Source organism: Cnephaeus nilssonii (assembly GCF_951640355.1).
Source record: "Cnephaeus nilssonii genome assembly, chromosome: 8".
NCBI classification, from domain to species: Eukaryota; Metazoa; Chordata; class Mammalia; order Chiroptera; family Vespertilionidae; genus Cnephaeus; species Cnephaeus nilssonii.
In genome coordinates, this window is record NC_137079.1 from 91,257,587 (window position 1) to 91,274,041 (window position 16,455).

At 46.1% G+C, this 16,455-nt stretch overlaps 2 protein-coding genes across 2 annotated transcripts in view; one reads left to right on the plus strand and one right to left on the minus strand.

Annotated features, from left to right (window-relative positions):
* The window catches only part of NEK3 (NIMA related kinase 3), a 469,351-nt gene that overhangs the window by 322,818 nt on the left and 130,078 nt on the right, over positions 1 to 16,455 (minus strand). The gene's annotated exons all lie outside the window — the stretch shown is intronic.
* The window catches only part of LOC307104070 (phosphatidylinositol 3,4,5-trisphosphate 3-phosphatase TPTE2-like), a gene marked incomplete at its 5' end in the record, with an annotated part of 69,458 nt that overhangs the window by 38,992 nt on the left and 14,011 nt on the right, over positions 1 to 16,455 (plus strand). Inside the window, 2 exons of the mRNA XM_079778718.1 lie at positions 10,035 to 10,096; positions 11,904 to 11,984. Coding sequence (XP_079634844.1) covers positions 10,035 to 10,096; positions 11,904 to 11,984 — 143 coding nt within the window. The remainder of the gene's footprint in view (positions 1 to 10,034; positions 10,097 to 11,903; positions 11,985 to 16,455) is intronic.

The following is a 16,455-nucleotide window of genomic DNA, read 5'->3' on the forward strand; positions in this document are numbered from 1 at the left end:
ATAAGGGGAAGGTTAGGGAGAGGTGGGGGAGATAAGAGATCAATCAAAGGACTTGTATGCATGCATATAAGCATAACCAATGGATGCAAAACTCTGGGGGGTGGGGGCATATATGGGAGTGGGGTGTGGGGAGGGCAATGGTAAGATATGTACACATATAATACCTTAATAAAAAAAATTGGGAAAAAAAAAGAAAGAAAGCCCACTGCTTGGGAGAACATATTTGCCAATGTTGTCACTGATAAGGGTTTAATCTCCAACATTTACAGGGAACTCATACAATTTAACAAAAGGAAGATAAACAACCAATAAAAAAAATGGGCAATGGACCTAAATAGATACTTTTCGAAAGAAGGCCAAGAGACATAAGAAAACATGCTCAAAGTCACTAATCATCTGAGAGATGCAAATCAAAATGACAATGAGGTAACATCTCACACCTGTCAGAATGGCTATCATCAACAAATCAACAAATGACAAGTGCTGGCGAGGATGCAGAGAAAAAGGAACCCTCGTGCACTGCTGGTGGAAATGTAGACTGGTGCAGCCACTGTGGAGAACAGTATGGAGTATTCTCAAAAAACTAAAAATGGTGATGCAGGTCCGACCGTCTCTGGTTTGGTCCTGGGCATCCTTCAGCGACGCACAGCTGCTGTCTGCTAGTATGGCAAGGCATTGTCAGAGTCTTCCATCTCTGGACTATTTCTCTTCTGTCTTCACGGCTGGAGCAGTCCTGTCAATTCCTCTCTGTTGCAGGAATCCACATGGTCTTAGAGTTGTTTTCTGAAAATATACAAACATATTCTCAACCAAAAGTTAATAAAGGAATATTTTCTATAAATTTGACTTGGGATCCTTGCATCACCACCATTTGTCCACCATCCAGAACTGAAATATCATTGCTGGCATGTATACATAAGGAACTGTTTGACATTGAAATTGGGACTCAAAAGAACTGTTGGCCCAGAAAGAAACTCACTATAGACTGATTCATTGGCCTCTCAGCATAACCATAATGGCTTGTCTCATTTTTGGTTCTTATAAGTGTACTAGAAGCCCGGTGCACGAAATTCGTGCACGGCAGGGGGTTGTCCCTCAACCCAGCCTGTACCCTCTCCAATCTGGGACTCCTGGTGGGATCGGGCCTAAACGGGCAGTCGGACATCCCTCTCACTATCCAGGACTGCTGACTCCCAACTGCTTGCCTGCCTGCCTTCCTGATTGCCCCTAACCACTCTGCTGCCAGCCTGGTTGATGCTTAACTGCTCCCCTGCCAGCCTGTTTGCCCCCAACTTCCCTCCTCTGCCAGCCTGGTCACCCCTAACTGCCCTCTCCTGCAGGGTTGATCACCTCCAACTGCCCTCCCTTGCAAGCCTGGTCCTTCTCAACTGCCCTCCCTTGCAGGCCGGGTGCCTCCCAACTGCCCTCTCCTGCTGGCCATCTTGTAGTGGCCATCTTGTGTCCACATGGGGGCAGGATCTTTGACCACATGGGGGCAGCTATATTGTGTGTTGCAGTGATGATCAATCTGTATATTACTCTTTTATTAGATAGGATAGAGGCCTGGTGCACGGGTGGTGGCCAGCTGGTTTGCCCTGAAGGGTGTCACAGATAAGGGTGGGGGTTCCCTTGGGGTGTGGGGCGGCCTGAGTGAGGGGCCTGTGGTGGTTTGCAGGCCGGCCACGCCCCCTGGCAACCCAAGGGGAGGCCCTGGTATCTGGAATTTATTTTCCTTCTACAACTGAAACTTTGTAGCCTGGAGCGGAGCCAAGCCTGGGGCTCTGGCAGCCATTTCTGTGGCAGTTAATTCACCTTCTACAATTGAAACTTTGTTGCCTTAAGTGGGTGAGCCCGGCCAGGGTGTGCGGAAAGCTTTGCTTCCCCTGTTGCCGCCGGCAACCCTGGCCTGCTCTCAAGCTCCATTCTGCCGCCATTTGTTTGAATTTGTTTACCTTCTATAATTGAAACTTTGTAGCTTGAGTGGAGGCTTAGGCCTGCAACAGCTATGGAAAGCTTGGCTTACTCTGTTACCTGGGAAACCTTGCTCTCTGTGGCTGTAGCCATCTTGGATTGGGGTTAATTTGCATACTCTCCCTGATTGGCTGGTGGGCGTGGCTTATGTAGCGGAGTGATGGTTAATTTGCATATTACCATTTTATTAGAGAGGATTTCTTGTATCACATGATCTCACGCATCTAAGGGAAATAATGAACAACATATACTGATGAACAAAAACAGACCCGGAGACAGGGAAGCATCGATCAGACTGTCAAACCTCAGAGGGAAGGTAGGGGAGGGTGGAGGAAATGGGGAGAGATCAACCAAAGGACTTGTATGCATGCATATAAGCCTAACCAGTGGTCACGGACAACAGGGGGGTGGGGGCATACGTGGGGAAGGGTTTGGGATGGGAATGGGGGGATGAGGACAATTATGTGATACCATAATCAATAAAGAAATTTTAAAAAAAAAACTAAAAATGGAACTCCCATTTGACTCAGTGATCCCGCTTCTAGGAATATAATCCAAGAAACTAGAAACTCCAATCAGAAAGGACATATGCACCCCTATGTTCATAGCAACACAATTCACCATAGCTAAGATTTGGAAAGAGCCTAAGTGCCCATCAGCAGATGAGTGGATTAAAAACTGTGGTACATCTACACAATGGAATACTACGCTGCAGTAAAAAAGAAGGAATTCTTACAATTTGGAACAGCATGGATGGAACCAGAGTGTATTATGCTAAGTGAAATAAGCCAGTCAGAGAAAGATAAATATCACATGATCTCACTCATTTATAGAATATAATAAACACCATAAACTGATTAACAAAAACAGATCCAGAGGCAGAGAAGCATCAATCAGACCGTCAAACCTCAGAGGGAAGGTAAGGGAGGGTGGAGTCAGGGGGAGAGATCAACCAAAGGACTTGTATGCATGCATATAAGCCTAACCAATGGACACAGACAACAGGGGGTGAGGGCATGAGTGGGGGGTGTTGGGGGGTTATGGGAGGATAAGGACACATATGTAATACCTTAATCAATAAAGAAATTAAAAAAATAAAGTAATAATAGGTATGTAGTTCTTGCCATTGTATTATTCATATTTTTATCTCTTTTTGTCCTTCTTAAAGAAGTCCCTTTAACATATCTTGTATTACTGATTTGATGGTGATGAACTCTTTTAGCTTTTTTTCTGGTAAGTTCCTTATCTCTCCTTCAACTCCAAATGATAGCCTTGCTTGGTAGACTGTTCTTGGTTATAGGTTCTTGTTTTTCATCACTTTAAATATTTTGTGCCAATTCTTTCTGGCCTGCAAAGCTTCTTTGCGGAATCAGCTGACAGTCTTATGGGAACTGGCTAGTAGGTAACTAATTGTTTTTGTCTTGCCACTTTTAAAATTATTTCTTTTTAAACTTTGGCACTTTAATTATGACATGTCTTAGTGTGGTAATTTTGGATTCATCTTGTTTGGGACTCTCTGTACTTCCTGGACTCATTTGTCTATTTTCTTTGCCTGATTGGAAAGTTCTCAGTCATTATTTCTTCAAATAGGTTTTCAGTCCCTTGCTCTCTTTTTCTCCTTCTGGTACCTCTATGATGCAAATGTTGGTATGCTTGATGTTGTCCCAGCGGTCTATCGAATTACACTCATATTTTAAAACTAGGGGCCTGGTGCACGAAATTTGTGCATGGGGGGAGGGAGTGGGTTCCTCAGTCCAGCCTGCACCCTCTCCAATCAAGGACCCCTTGGGGGATGTCTTACCACCAGGGGGCCTAAACCAGCAGTTGTACATACCTCTTGCAATCTGGGACTGCTGGCTTCTAACCATTCACCTGCCTGCCTGCCTGATTGCCCCTAACTGCCTCTGCCTGACTGCCTGAATGCCCCTAACTGCCCTGCCCTGCCAGCCTGATCTCACTCCCAAGTGCCCTCCCTGCTGACCTGGTTGCCCTCAACTGCCCTCCCCTGCCAGCCTAATCTCGCCCCCAACTGTCCTCCCCTGCCTGCCTTATAGACCCTAACTGCCTCTGCCTCGGCCCCCACCACCATGGATTTGTCTGGAAGGAAGTTGGACGTCCATCAGATGGCAAGTCGACCCGGTCTAATTAGCATATTACCCTTTTAGTAGTATAGATAGATTATATAGGATAGGATTGCCTAAATGGGGGGGAGCCTTTTTCAGCAGGAGGAGATGCTCTTGGCAGACAAAAACACAAAATCCCTATATATGGACTGATAGCCAGCCATATGCACTATACTGCCAAACTGGTCATTAAAAAATTGAACCGCTTTCTTACACCTTATACCAAACAGCTATTCCCCTTAAAACCAACCCTCAGCCCCCACTTTAGGTTCTGCCTTCGTAGTTCACCCAGATTAGGTTCTGATTGGTCAGTTTCTATGCCAGTCAGCGTCAAAAGCTCCTCCTCCTAGGCAGCCATTGACTCCTGGCACTTCACCCAGATTTGGTTCTGATTGGTTGGTTTCTATGCCAGTCAGCATCTCTGGGCCTATCTCCAGGCCTGATCAAAGAGGTCGGGCTGATCAGCAGCCCCCAAGGAGGCACAGAGAGAAACAGAGGCGCAGCTGCTGGCGAAGCTGGGAGAGAAAGAGAGAGGCAACAGCTGATAAACAGCTGCCACGGAGGCTGGGGATCAGAACCTGCCTCTCTCTCTGCAGACCTCTCTCTGGGCCTGATCTGCAGCCCCCTCAGCAGTCAGTGCTGGGTCGCCATGACAACCAAGCACTGACTTCTGGTGTTTAGAGGAGCCTCAGTCTTTATGGACCCTGGCTCTTTATATATATAGATTCTTTTTTCTTTTTACTCTTCTGATTGGGTGTTTTTCTTTATCTTGTCTTCCAAATCTCTGATTCAATTTTCTGCTTCATCTAACCTGCTATGATTTCTTCGAGTATATTCTTCATTTTAGTTATTGTATTTTTCATTTCTTCTTGATTTTTTTAATCATTTCTATATCAGTTTTTATGTTTTTCTATCTCTTTTTTGAAGTTTTTATTGAGTTCATCTGTTCCCCTAACTTCACTGAGCATCCTTATAACCAGTGTATTGAGCTCTGATCTGGTAGATTGCTTATTTTGTTCCCTTTCTCAAGTTTTGTCCTGCTCTTTCATTTGAGACTGTTTCTTTGTCTCCTCATTTTTGCTGCCTCTCTGCCTTTGTATCTATGTATTAGGTAGATCTGCTACGTCTCCCAGTCTTGGCAGGGTGGTTTAATGTAATAGGTATCCTGTTGGAAATTTGTGCACCGGGGTGGGGAGTGTCCCTCAGCCCAGCCTGCACCCTCTCCAATCTGGGACCCCTTGAGGGATGTCCGACCACCTGTTTAGGCCCATTCCCACTGGGTTCAGGCCTACACGGGAAGTTGGACATCCCTCTCACAATCCAGGACTGCTGGCTCCCAACTGCCCTCCCCTGCAGGGATGGTCCCCCCCAACTGCCCTCCCCTTCAGGCCTGGGTGCCCCCCAACTGTCCTCTCCTGCTGGTTTGGTCTCCTCCAAACTGTCCTCCCCTGCAGGCCTGGTCCCCCACAACTGCCCTCCCCTTCAAGCCTGGGTGCCCCCCAAGTGCCCTCCCTTGCAGTCCTGGTCCCCCCCAACTGCCCCCCCCTGCTGACATGGTCTCCCCCAACTGCCCTCCTCTGCCACCCGGGTCACCCCTAACTTCCCTCTCTGCTTGCCTGATCACCCACAACTGCCCTCCCCTGCAGGCCTGGGTCCCCCCCAACTGCCCTCCCTTGCTAGCCTGGTCACCCCCAACTGCCCTCTCTTGCTGGCCTGGTCACCCCTAACCACCCACAACTGCCCTACCCTGCAGGCCATCTTGTGGTGGCCATCTTGTGTCCACATGGGGGTGGCCATCTTGTGTCTTGGAGTGATGGTCAATTTGCATATTACTCTTTTATTAGATAGGCTTAAACATTGTGTGATTTTTCTCCATCAGTTCTCTGCTTTTCTGGTATCTCTGTGTATCTGATGTTTTTATATGTAAGAATGAAGGAAGTGGATGCCCAAATTAACCAAGTATTAGGCTTTTACAGAGTGGGTAAACAAAAGGACCCAGAAGCAAGAGAGGCAATGTTATGTGATATTGGTAAAGCCAATAGTGAAATTATTCATTGTGCATCTAGTTGAATGAGGAAGTGAAAACAAAAAGAGAAAAAGGAGTTGTCATGGGACTGGATGTCATGATAAATTGGAAGAGTATAAATGTCCATTCGTTCATACACACAATCACACCTACCACTCTTGGTGTCTGGAAAATCACCTCATAGATTATATATCTGCTTATAGATTCAAGAATTTAGCATGTAAGTCTACACAGTGGGGAGGGGTGATGGAAAAAGACTTAAGTTTAAGGGTTGTTGTAAAAGGTCATATAAGCTGGCATTAAGATAGCTTGGTATTTTGACTATGTGAAAGTTTCTTAAACTTGCAGAACCTCAGTTTCTCCTTCCTTATGCTACTCACAGAGTTGTTGTAAAGATTATATGAGATATGTAAACCCAAATGATAGTTATCATTATGAAAGCCAAGAATTTTATTACATTTAGAGGTGTGAGATGCTTCTGCCGACTTCCGGATAACAAAAGATCTCTGACTGACTTCCAACTAACCAAGTTAGTGGCTTATATGATGCTCTTACTTCCTCTGTGAACTCACCTATTGGTGCTCATTGACACATTGACAAATTGCAGCTAGAAAGCTGCTCAGAAGTATGCCTATCTGTTTCTTCTTCTGCCAGTGTTTGCCAGTTCCATTTGTTGTTATACTTACGTCAGATAATCAAGTGTTACGTCGATCTGTGAAATGTTAGAGTGAACAGAACAAGTTATAGTTTTAGGAAACTTAAGTTAAATGTTTTAAGAAGATTCAATCAAGTTAAGTGGCTACAACCACAATTGCAGCTGAGTTAAATACAAGTAAGACTAAAGTAAAACAATTGGAGAAAAATTCCAGTAGTAAAATCTAAAGGGGTTCTGCACCTACATTGCTTTCAAAAATCAGAAACTAAAAATTATAGATGATGCAATGATTTATGCCATGGGCCTAGCCTTTCCAAGAAAAAAATCTCCAAAACCTTTGTCCAAAGTCAGAAGTGTAGTTAATATACATTCATTTAAAGTGAAAATAGGCAATGTCATTTTTATGATTCCCTGCTGTACCTGACTTCACTGGATGAGAGGGCATTTACTGTGTATGCAGTTGTACTTATCCACAGGGATATAAATCTGCAAAAGTTCTTTTCAACAGAAAGATATCAGAGTTATAGAGACCCAGAGATATTCTCCACAATTGAAATGTTAACAGTCCACGCACAACTGAAAGCCGGGTTATTAAAAAGCTTTTATTTATCATAGCATAGGATGGTCCAAAGTCCACTTTGGAAGTACTTGGCTTAGAATAGTGGTTTTCAAACTATGGGTTGTAAAATAAATTTAGTGGTGTTTTTTTTTTAAAGGATAAAATAGAAAATAGAGTGCATCTCAAGTTAAAGGGATAAGTTTGAAATTGGATAAAATAAGTTCATCATATACTGGTAAGACAAAAGCTACAGATCATTATAGAAATAAAAAAGCAACATTTTTAACTCAAATTTTGTTTGGCAGAACAAAAATATGTATTGGAATAAAATATAAGAGACTTTAAGGATGAATTGACATGAAATCAAGGGTTTGTTTTAAACCCAGGTATTAAACACTAGATACTGTATAGATGCAGGGTATGTGCATCTAAGTGCTATAGAAGTGCATGTGCACAAGAGGGAAGGAGAGAGGAAACACAGGAGAAAAAAGGAAGAGAGAAATTAAAGTTCAATAGGCCCTGGTTGGGTAGCTGAGTTGGTTAGAGAGTCATCCTGATATGCCAAGGTTGTGGGTTTGATCCCGTCAGGGCACATGCAAGAATCAACCAATGAATGCATAAATAAGTGAAAAAACAAAATTGATGGTTTTTCTTTCTCCATTTCTTTCTCTCTAAAAATAAATTATAAAAAAAACAAGTAAACAATATAATATGACTAGAGGCCCAGTGCACAAAATTCGTGCACTCGAGGGGATCTCTTAGCCCTGCTTGTGCCCTCTCACAGTCCAGGAGCCCTCGGGGGATGTCTGACTGATGGCTTAAACCATCAGTCAGACATCCTTAGTGCTGCCACGGAGGCAAGAGAGGCTCCCGCCACCACCACTGCACTCGCCAGCCGTGAGCCCAGCTTCTGGCTAAGCGGCGCTCGCCCTAAGTGGCACACTGACCACTAGGGAGCAGCTCCAGTGTTGAGCATCTGCCCCCTGGTGGTCAGTGCGCATCATAGCGACTGGTTGTTCCGCTGTCAGGCCGAAACTGGCTCTCTGACATCCCCCGAGGTGTCCCAGATTGCGAGAGGGCACAGTCCAGGCTGAGGGACCCCACCAGTGCACGATTGGGGCCACGGAGGGACACAGGAGGTTGGCCAGCCAGGGAGGGCTCCACAGTGTGTCCTGCCCATCTCGGTCAGTCCCGGCCAGCCGGATCCCAGCAAGCTAACCTACTGGTCAGAGCATCAGCCCCCTGGTGGTCATTGCACATCATAGAGAGCATTGAGTGGCCTTAACATATCATTAGCATATTACACTTTGATTATTTGAACAGACAACTGGACGACCAGACACTTAGCATATTAGGCTTTTATTATATAGGATAATTATAGAATCTGTGAACTGGGTATATGGGGGTTCATTATACTGTTTTCTGTTTTCATATCCTATCTAATAAAAGAGTAATATGCAAATTGACTGTCACTCCAAGACACAAGATGGCCGCCCCCATGTGATCAAAGATGGCTGCCCCCATTTGGACACAAGATGGCCGCCACAAGATGGCCTTCAGGGGAGGGCAGTTGTGCCAGTTAGGGGTGATCAGGACAGCAGATGATGGCAGTTGGGGGTGACCAGGTAGGCATAGGAGGGCAGTTGGGGGGACCAGGCCTGGAGGGGAGGGCAGTTGGGGATGGTCAGGCAAGCATGGAGGGCAGTTGGGGGGGACCAGGACTGTAGGGGAAGACAGTTGGGGGGACCAGGCCTGCAGGAGAGGGCATTTGGGGGGGACCAGGCCTGCAGGGGAGGACAGTGGCGGGGACCCAGGCCTGCAGGAGAGGGCCGTTGGGGGGACCCAGGTCAGCAGGAAAGGGCAGTTGTGGGAGATCAGCCCAGCATGGAGGGCAGTTAGGGGTGACTGGGCCAGCAGAGGAGGGCAGTTGGGGGAGACAGGCCAGCAGGGGAGGGCAGTTGGGGGAGACCAGGCCTGCAGGGGAGGACAATTGGCAGGGACCCAGGCCTTCAGGGGAGGGCAGTTGGGGGGGACCAGGCCTATAGGGGAGGACAGTTAGGGGCGACCAGACTGGCAGGGGAGGGCAGTTAGGGACAATCGGGCTGGCTGGGGAACAGTTAGGCATTGATTAGGCTGGCAGGGGAGTGGTTAGGGGGTGATCAGGCTGGCAGGCAGAAGCGGTTAGGGGCAATCAGGCAGAAGCAGGCAAGCGACTGGGAGCCAGCAGTCCTGGATTGTGAGAGGGGTCCCAGATTGGAGAGGGTGCAGGCTGGGCTAAGGGACACCCCTTGCCCCATGCATGAATTTCATGCAATGGGCCTCTAGTATTTTATAACACACTTAAAAACTTTAACTAAAATGAAAGGAATAATGGGTATTGAAAATGCTAGATAGTATTTGGGGTTCTAACCATGTTCTTTTATTGATGTTATTCTTCATTGGCGAGTAGCTCTGTAGTGTTAGAATCCTAAGCAGAGCTGGATTCAAGAACAATGCACACAGTCATGCACATGGTTAGGAAGAACTCCTAGAACCTCAGAGCAGTGAAACAACTTTGGCTATTTCTGACTTGAAGTTTTCTGAGCAAGCACTTTCAGAGCAAAAGAAAATAAATTGAAAAATGACCTCTGGATATTTCTGAGTGTATTTTTATAACCACATATTGCCATGAATAATGAGCTAACTTCTTTTCTTTCCTAGGAAGAACTGGAACTATGGCTTGTGCCTGCCTTATTGTCTGTGAAATATTTACAACTGCAGAGGTATGAAAGATGTTACTACAAACGTTGTCATATGCTGACTGCATTTGCTAGTTCTGCAATGTCATTGGCAGGGTAGGATGATCATTTGAGTCATGGTACATAATGAAATTGTAATGGGAGAGGCTGTTATTAGAACGCTTGATTTTAACACTTCCTTGTTTAACTGTTGGTAGTTACAACTGACCTGGATACCTCTTACTCTGGGCCAGGACTAGGATGAGATCAGTGAGACACTAGTGCACCGTGGGAAAAATTTAAGAGAATGACAAAATATTCATACTCAAGATAAATAATATCCTAATGCAATATTTTTAAATGAAGATTAATGCCAAAAATCAATGATGTATGCAGTATCAACATTTTAAATAAAGGCAGGACCCAATAGGGGCAAGATTAAGGTGAGGTGAGTAAGGTCAAATTACACAGTGCAAAAAAAGCTTAACAATCTAGACACTTCACCTGTGTCTCCTAGTCCGGTCCTACACTTATTCTGACCAGTTATGGGACTTCCTCCTTTCTCACAAGAAAAATATCAATGTTGATTGGGTAAGTTCTCTAAAGGACCTTGATCCTTAGAAGTGCTAGGTAGATAAAAGGTGGTGTTTTCCAACTCAGAACAGTCTCTCCTGAGTGTTACTTTTACATAGTCGCTTTCTGTGGGGTCTGAGCCCTCTGGAAATGTCTGAGAAGACTGGGTGGGTTGTTTCACTTCTTGAAGCAGGGTTCTCAGTCTTTTTTCTGCCATGATCTTGCTGAGAAGTTACCACTTAGAGGACACACTCTCGGTAGCTCTGCTCCTCACTTGGACCACAGTTGACTTAAGAGAAGCTGTGCATTATGCACCATGCCCAACACTCTAATTCCACCATCTTCTTTTTTCTAATTTGAGGCAGGTTATGAAAATGGATGTTCTAGAATAGTGATTTTCAATCAGTGTGCCACAAGAATTTTTAAATCGTGCAATACCTGAGTGTTTAGTCAAGGGCACAGACCTCTTTTCCCTTAGATTGTCCTATAATAAAATGACAGTAGCCACACATCAATAGCTGTCCGGTGTGACTGAATCAAAATTATACCTATAGTTTGTCAGATTGGCAAAAAATATATATTTTTTGGTGTGCTGCAGAATTTTGGTAATTAGTTAATGTGCCATGAAATGGAAAAGGTTGGGAGTCACTGTTCAAGGACAATGCTTTTTAAACTTTGCATCAAAATCTATTAGTGAATGATAAAATCAACGTATTGGGTTGTGACTCATATTTTTTAATAAAATGGAATAGATTAGGCAATATCAAAAGGTAAATATTGTTTTGTGAAATTGTGTTTCAGGTGTGTGTGTGTATGTGTGTGTGTGTGTGTGTGTGTGTGTGTGTGCGTGCGTGCGCGCGCACGCGTGTGCGTGCGTGCACCTCCTAGGTTTATTAATGCAGATTGTTGCTTTTAAATAAAACATTTTGGAAGCCGTAGACCAAAGCCTTAGACAGAGTGTTGTTAACTGGCTGCATACGTCACCATGGCAGTCACCAGCTTTTCTTTTGGTCTTAATCTTCTCCATTTGTAAAATGGAAAGGTAGGAAAACAGACAAGATGACCTCTAAGGTCTTCCCAGCTCTAAAATTCTATGTCTTTATGAATCTTGGAGTGAGAGTGGGTCTTGATGTGGCTTTGCTAATTTTATTATTTTGGGTAGCCTCGGCCCAGAGACTGCTGACTTAGGGGGATGTGTGCCCTTATAAACATTAAGAATACCTTATACAGGAGAGGAAAGTACAGATGACCCATGATCGGATTGTCCCCATTTCTATAGGAAAGCCTTTATTATTTTGGAGAACGACGAACAGATAAAACCACCAGCCATAAATTTCAGGGAGTAGAAACTCCTTCTCAGGTAAGTGTTCTTTTTAAAAAGGGGGTCCTCACCCAGCCGGCTTGGCTCAGTAGTTAAGTGTCGACCTATGAATCAGAAGGTCACGGTTCGATTCCCAGTCAGGGCACATGCCTGGTTTTCGGGATCCATCCACAGTGTGAGACATGCAGGAGGCAGCCAATCAATGATTCCCTCTCATCATTAATGTTTCTGTCTCTCTCCCTCTCCTTTCCTCTCTGAAATCAATTTTAAAAATTTTAATAAAATAAAATAAAAGGGGTCCTTTGGGGATTGATGCCTATTATTTGGTCTCAGTTTAGACTTCTCCTTTGGTGGTCAGGCAGCAGCACTTGGGTGCCCTATGAGAGGCCTTGATCCCTCCCAGAGGCTGAGAGCTATACCACAGGCACTGCCTGAATTTTGCAAGCTTTGAGTTCTCCCCAGAGCATATTGCTTCCCATTTTATATTGGTTACTAGAGGCCCGGTGCACAAAATTCATGCATGGGGGTATCCCTCAGCCCAGCTTGCACCCTCTCCAATCTGGGACCCCTCCAGGGATGTCTGACTGCCCATTTAGGCCCGATTCCACCTAAACAGGCAGTCGGACATCCCTCTCACAATCCAAGACTGCTGGCTCCCAACTGCTGGCCTGACTGCCTGCCTGATTGCCCCTAACCACTACCCCGCCAGCCTGATTGATGCCTAACTGCCCTCCCCTGCTGGCCTGGTCACCCCCAACTACCCTCCCCTGCAGGCCTGGTGACCCCTAACTGCTTTCCCCTGCTGGCCTGGTTCCCCGCAACTGCCCTCCCTTGCCAGCCTGGTCACCCCTAACTTCCCTCCTCTGCAGACCTGGTCACCCCCAACTGCCCTCCCCTGCAGGCCTAGTCCCCCTCAACTGTCCTCCTCTGCTGGCCTGGTTGCCCCCAACTGCCCTCCCATGCTGGCCTGGTCCCCCCCCCCCCAACTGCCCTCCCCTGTAGGCCTGGTCTCCCCAACTGCCCTCCCCTACAGGCCTAGTCCCCCACAACTGCCCTCCCCTGCAGGCCTGTCCCCCCCCCCACTGCCCACTCCTGCAGGCCTGGCCCCCCCCAACTGCCCTCCCTTTCTGGCCTGGTCCCACCCAAAAGCCCTCCCCTGCAGGCCTGGTCCCCCCCCCAACTGCCCTCCCTTGCCAGCCTGGTCACCCCTAACTTCCCTCCTCTGCAGACCTGGTCACCCCCAACTGCCCTCCCCTGCAGGCCTGTTCCCCCCTAGCTTCCCTCCCCTGGAGGCCTGTTCCCCCCCCAGCTGCCCTCCCCTGCCAGCCTGGTTGCCCCCAACTGCCCTCCCCTGCAGGCCTGGTCCCCCACCACTGCCTTTCCCTGCAGGCCTGGTTGCCCCCAACTGCCCTCTCCTGCAGGCCTGGTCCCCCCAACTGCCCTCCCCTGCAGGCCTGTTCCCCCCCAGCTGCCCTCCCCTGCCAGCCTGGTTGCCCCCAACTGCCCTCCCCTGCAGGCCTGGTCCCCCACCACTGCCCTTCCCTGCAGGCCTGGTTGCCCCCAACTGCCCTCTCCTGCAGGCCTGGTCCCCCCAACTGCCCTCCCCTGCAGGCCTGGTTCCCTCACAACTGCCTTTCCCTGCAAGCCTGTTCCCCCCCAACTGCCCTCCCTTACCAGTCTGGTCACCCCTAACTTCCCTCCTCTGCAGACCTGGTCACCCCCAACTACCCTCCCCTGGAGGCCTGTCCCCCCCCCCCCAACTGCCCTCCCCTGCCATCCTGGTTGCCCCCAACTGCCCTCCCATGCTGGCTGGGTCCCCCCAACTGCCATCCCCTGCAGGCCATCTTGTGGCAGCCATCTTGTGTCCACATGGGGGCAGCCATCTTGTGTGTTGGAGGGATGGTCAATTTGCATATTGCTCTTTTATTAGCTAGGATTGTTTACAGAGTTCAGGAGTTGCTTCCCTTCCCAAAGAAGGAAGGTCCCAGATTGCTGAAGACTAACTAAAGTCAGCAGCCATTTATTTCCCATAGAGAGGAACTGAGTCTTTCATAATCCCCCACTAGGGTAGTTCAACCCTTGCAGAATATCATGTATGTGAGTGTGTGTGTGTGGCAGGGGGGTATGCATGAGACAGAGACAGAGAGAGAGAGATGGGGTAGGGGCTGTATTTTGAATGATAAAGAAAAGGTAAAATTAACATTTTTCAAAAACCTATTATACACCAGACACTATTATACATTATTATATTGCACTTTTATTTGTATTATCTCATTTAATACTCAGATAACCCATGTAAAATATATGCTGTTACCTTTTTTTCCTTTTAAAAGTATTTTATTATGGAAATTTTCAAACATAAAAAATTGTGATAATCATATAATAAATCTTCTGATACTCATCACAGCACTTCAACAATCACTTGATTATGTGGCCAATCATGTTTTATCTATTTATCTCTACTTAGACACACACACACACACACACACACACACACACACACACTACTCTTTCTCTAAACTGGGATTATTTTGAAGGAAATCCCAGCCACCAGATTTTATTCTCCCAAAAGTATGTTATTATGACATTTACCATAAAGACTCTTTAAAAAACCCTTACAACCATATATCATATCTAAAAATATGATAATAATATTTTAATAGCATCTAAGGTCTATTTTATCTTTAAATTTCCATAATTACTTTAAAATCTTTTTTAAAACTTAGTTTATTTTCATCAGGATCCAAATAAGAGCCATATGTTTCATTTGGTTGCTATGTCTCTAAGTCTCTTGTGGTTTATAGGTTTTCTACCTCTTTTTATTCCTTGTAATTTATTTTTTGCAGAAACTAGGACATTTATCCTATAGAGTTTACAACATTTTAGACTTGATTGGACCATGCTAAAGGTTTTACATTCATTATCTCATTTCATATTCTCAATAACTGTGAGTAGATACCATCATGATTCCCATTTTACAGCTGGGAACTTGAGGTTCAGGATTTGCATTCTTGGTTTAACTTTTTAAACCAAGAATGCAAATCCAGATCTGTCAGACTCTGAAGCCTGTTATTTCCCATCCTGTGCACAGCTTCTCCTCTCTGTTGCCCCTCAAACCGAAGTGAGAACTGGTTGTGAATTCTTAAATAGAATGGATGTGGCTGTGAATTAAAGTTTTTTTGGGGGTGAAGTGATGTGAGCTGAATAGATACCTTTGGCCTTGGTAGCAGAACACTGCAATTGCTGGTTCAGGGGATAAGAACTCAGCCTTATCCCATGAAACTTTCTGCCATACCCAAGCAAAAATAAAGAAAAAGATAGCTATAGGCCATACTTAAAGTAACACTTGAACTTACCAAAGCCAGGTCAGCTCGAATCATGCCATTTCCATGCTCAAAATCCATAATGGCTTCCGACTGCCAATGGCAGCAAATATAAAATTTTTAACCTTGCCCCTAAGATCTATGATTTGATTTTTCCAACCATTTCTTCCACTGTGTACGTTCACATGTCCCACACTCTCACACATCTGGGCTGTATGCTGTTTCCCAGTCTGTCAGCACTTTACACCCACATGCCATTGCTCACGTGGCCCCTTTTCCTGGAGTTCCTTTCCCTTCCCAGCCTGATAGTCTCCTCCTCTTTCAGTTCTTCTAGCCCTTTGTGTTTCTTTTAGAGGTTACTTTACTTTATATTATTTTCTAGCTATTTGCACTGGTGAGTTCTCTACCCCTTTTGCCTAGAGCCCATATCTTGCCCATCTTTCCACCCTAGGAATCCTTAAGTGCCTCATACAGTGTCTCCTCTGTTTAGAGCAAGTGCTTACTAAATATATGTTGGTGTGGTGCCAGGGAGTTGGCATGAACTCCTGCTGCAGGCCCCTGTGGTTTTAGGTGGTAGGAGAAGAGATAGTGACAGCAAAGCAGCTTGAGGGCCATGCTTGGTTACAAGCCTTAATTAAGCAAAAGGTAGAGAAGCTGGTGGCAGGAGCTAAGGGCGTGTTAGATAGAACTCCTTCAAGGACTCTCCTTGTACTTCCCTCCCCCATTGCTTCTGCAGTTGTGCACAGTTTCTCTAACTTTAGTCCAGAACTGGCACACCCTCGCCTCAACAGAATCTCTTCGGATGCACTGGCTTAGCAATGCAGGGCCTCAGCCTCAGGCCGAGAGCTGGGCTGGCAAGGCCCCAGGACAGAGTTCCTCCTGCGTGGGGTAGTAATTCTCAGACGCCATCACATTCTGACCACACACTGCTGGCCATTCTATATGGACTACATTTCACCCATCCCTGAGTTAAGGACTTGCACGAGCCCTTCTCTTTACTGGCCCTTTCCGAGGGAAGGTATGGCAGTTAATTTTATTAACACTGCCCAATGGGTGGGGCGGAGTCGATGAATGTTTTAATCCAGTTGATTCAGTACCAGAACTCTTCAAAAAGAGTAAGCAGCCTGCCATAGGAGGAGGACTAGGCTAAGAAAATTCCCAGGGCTTCCTTGCAAAAACAAAATTGG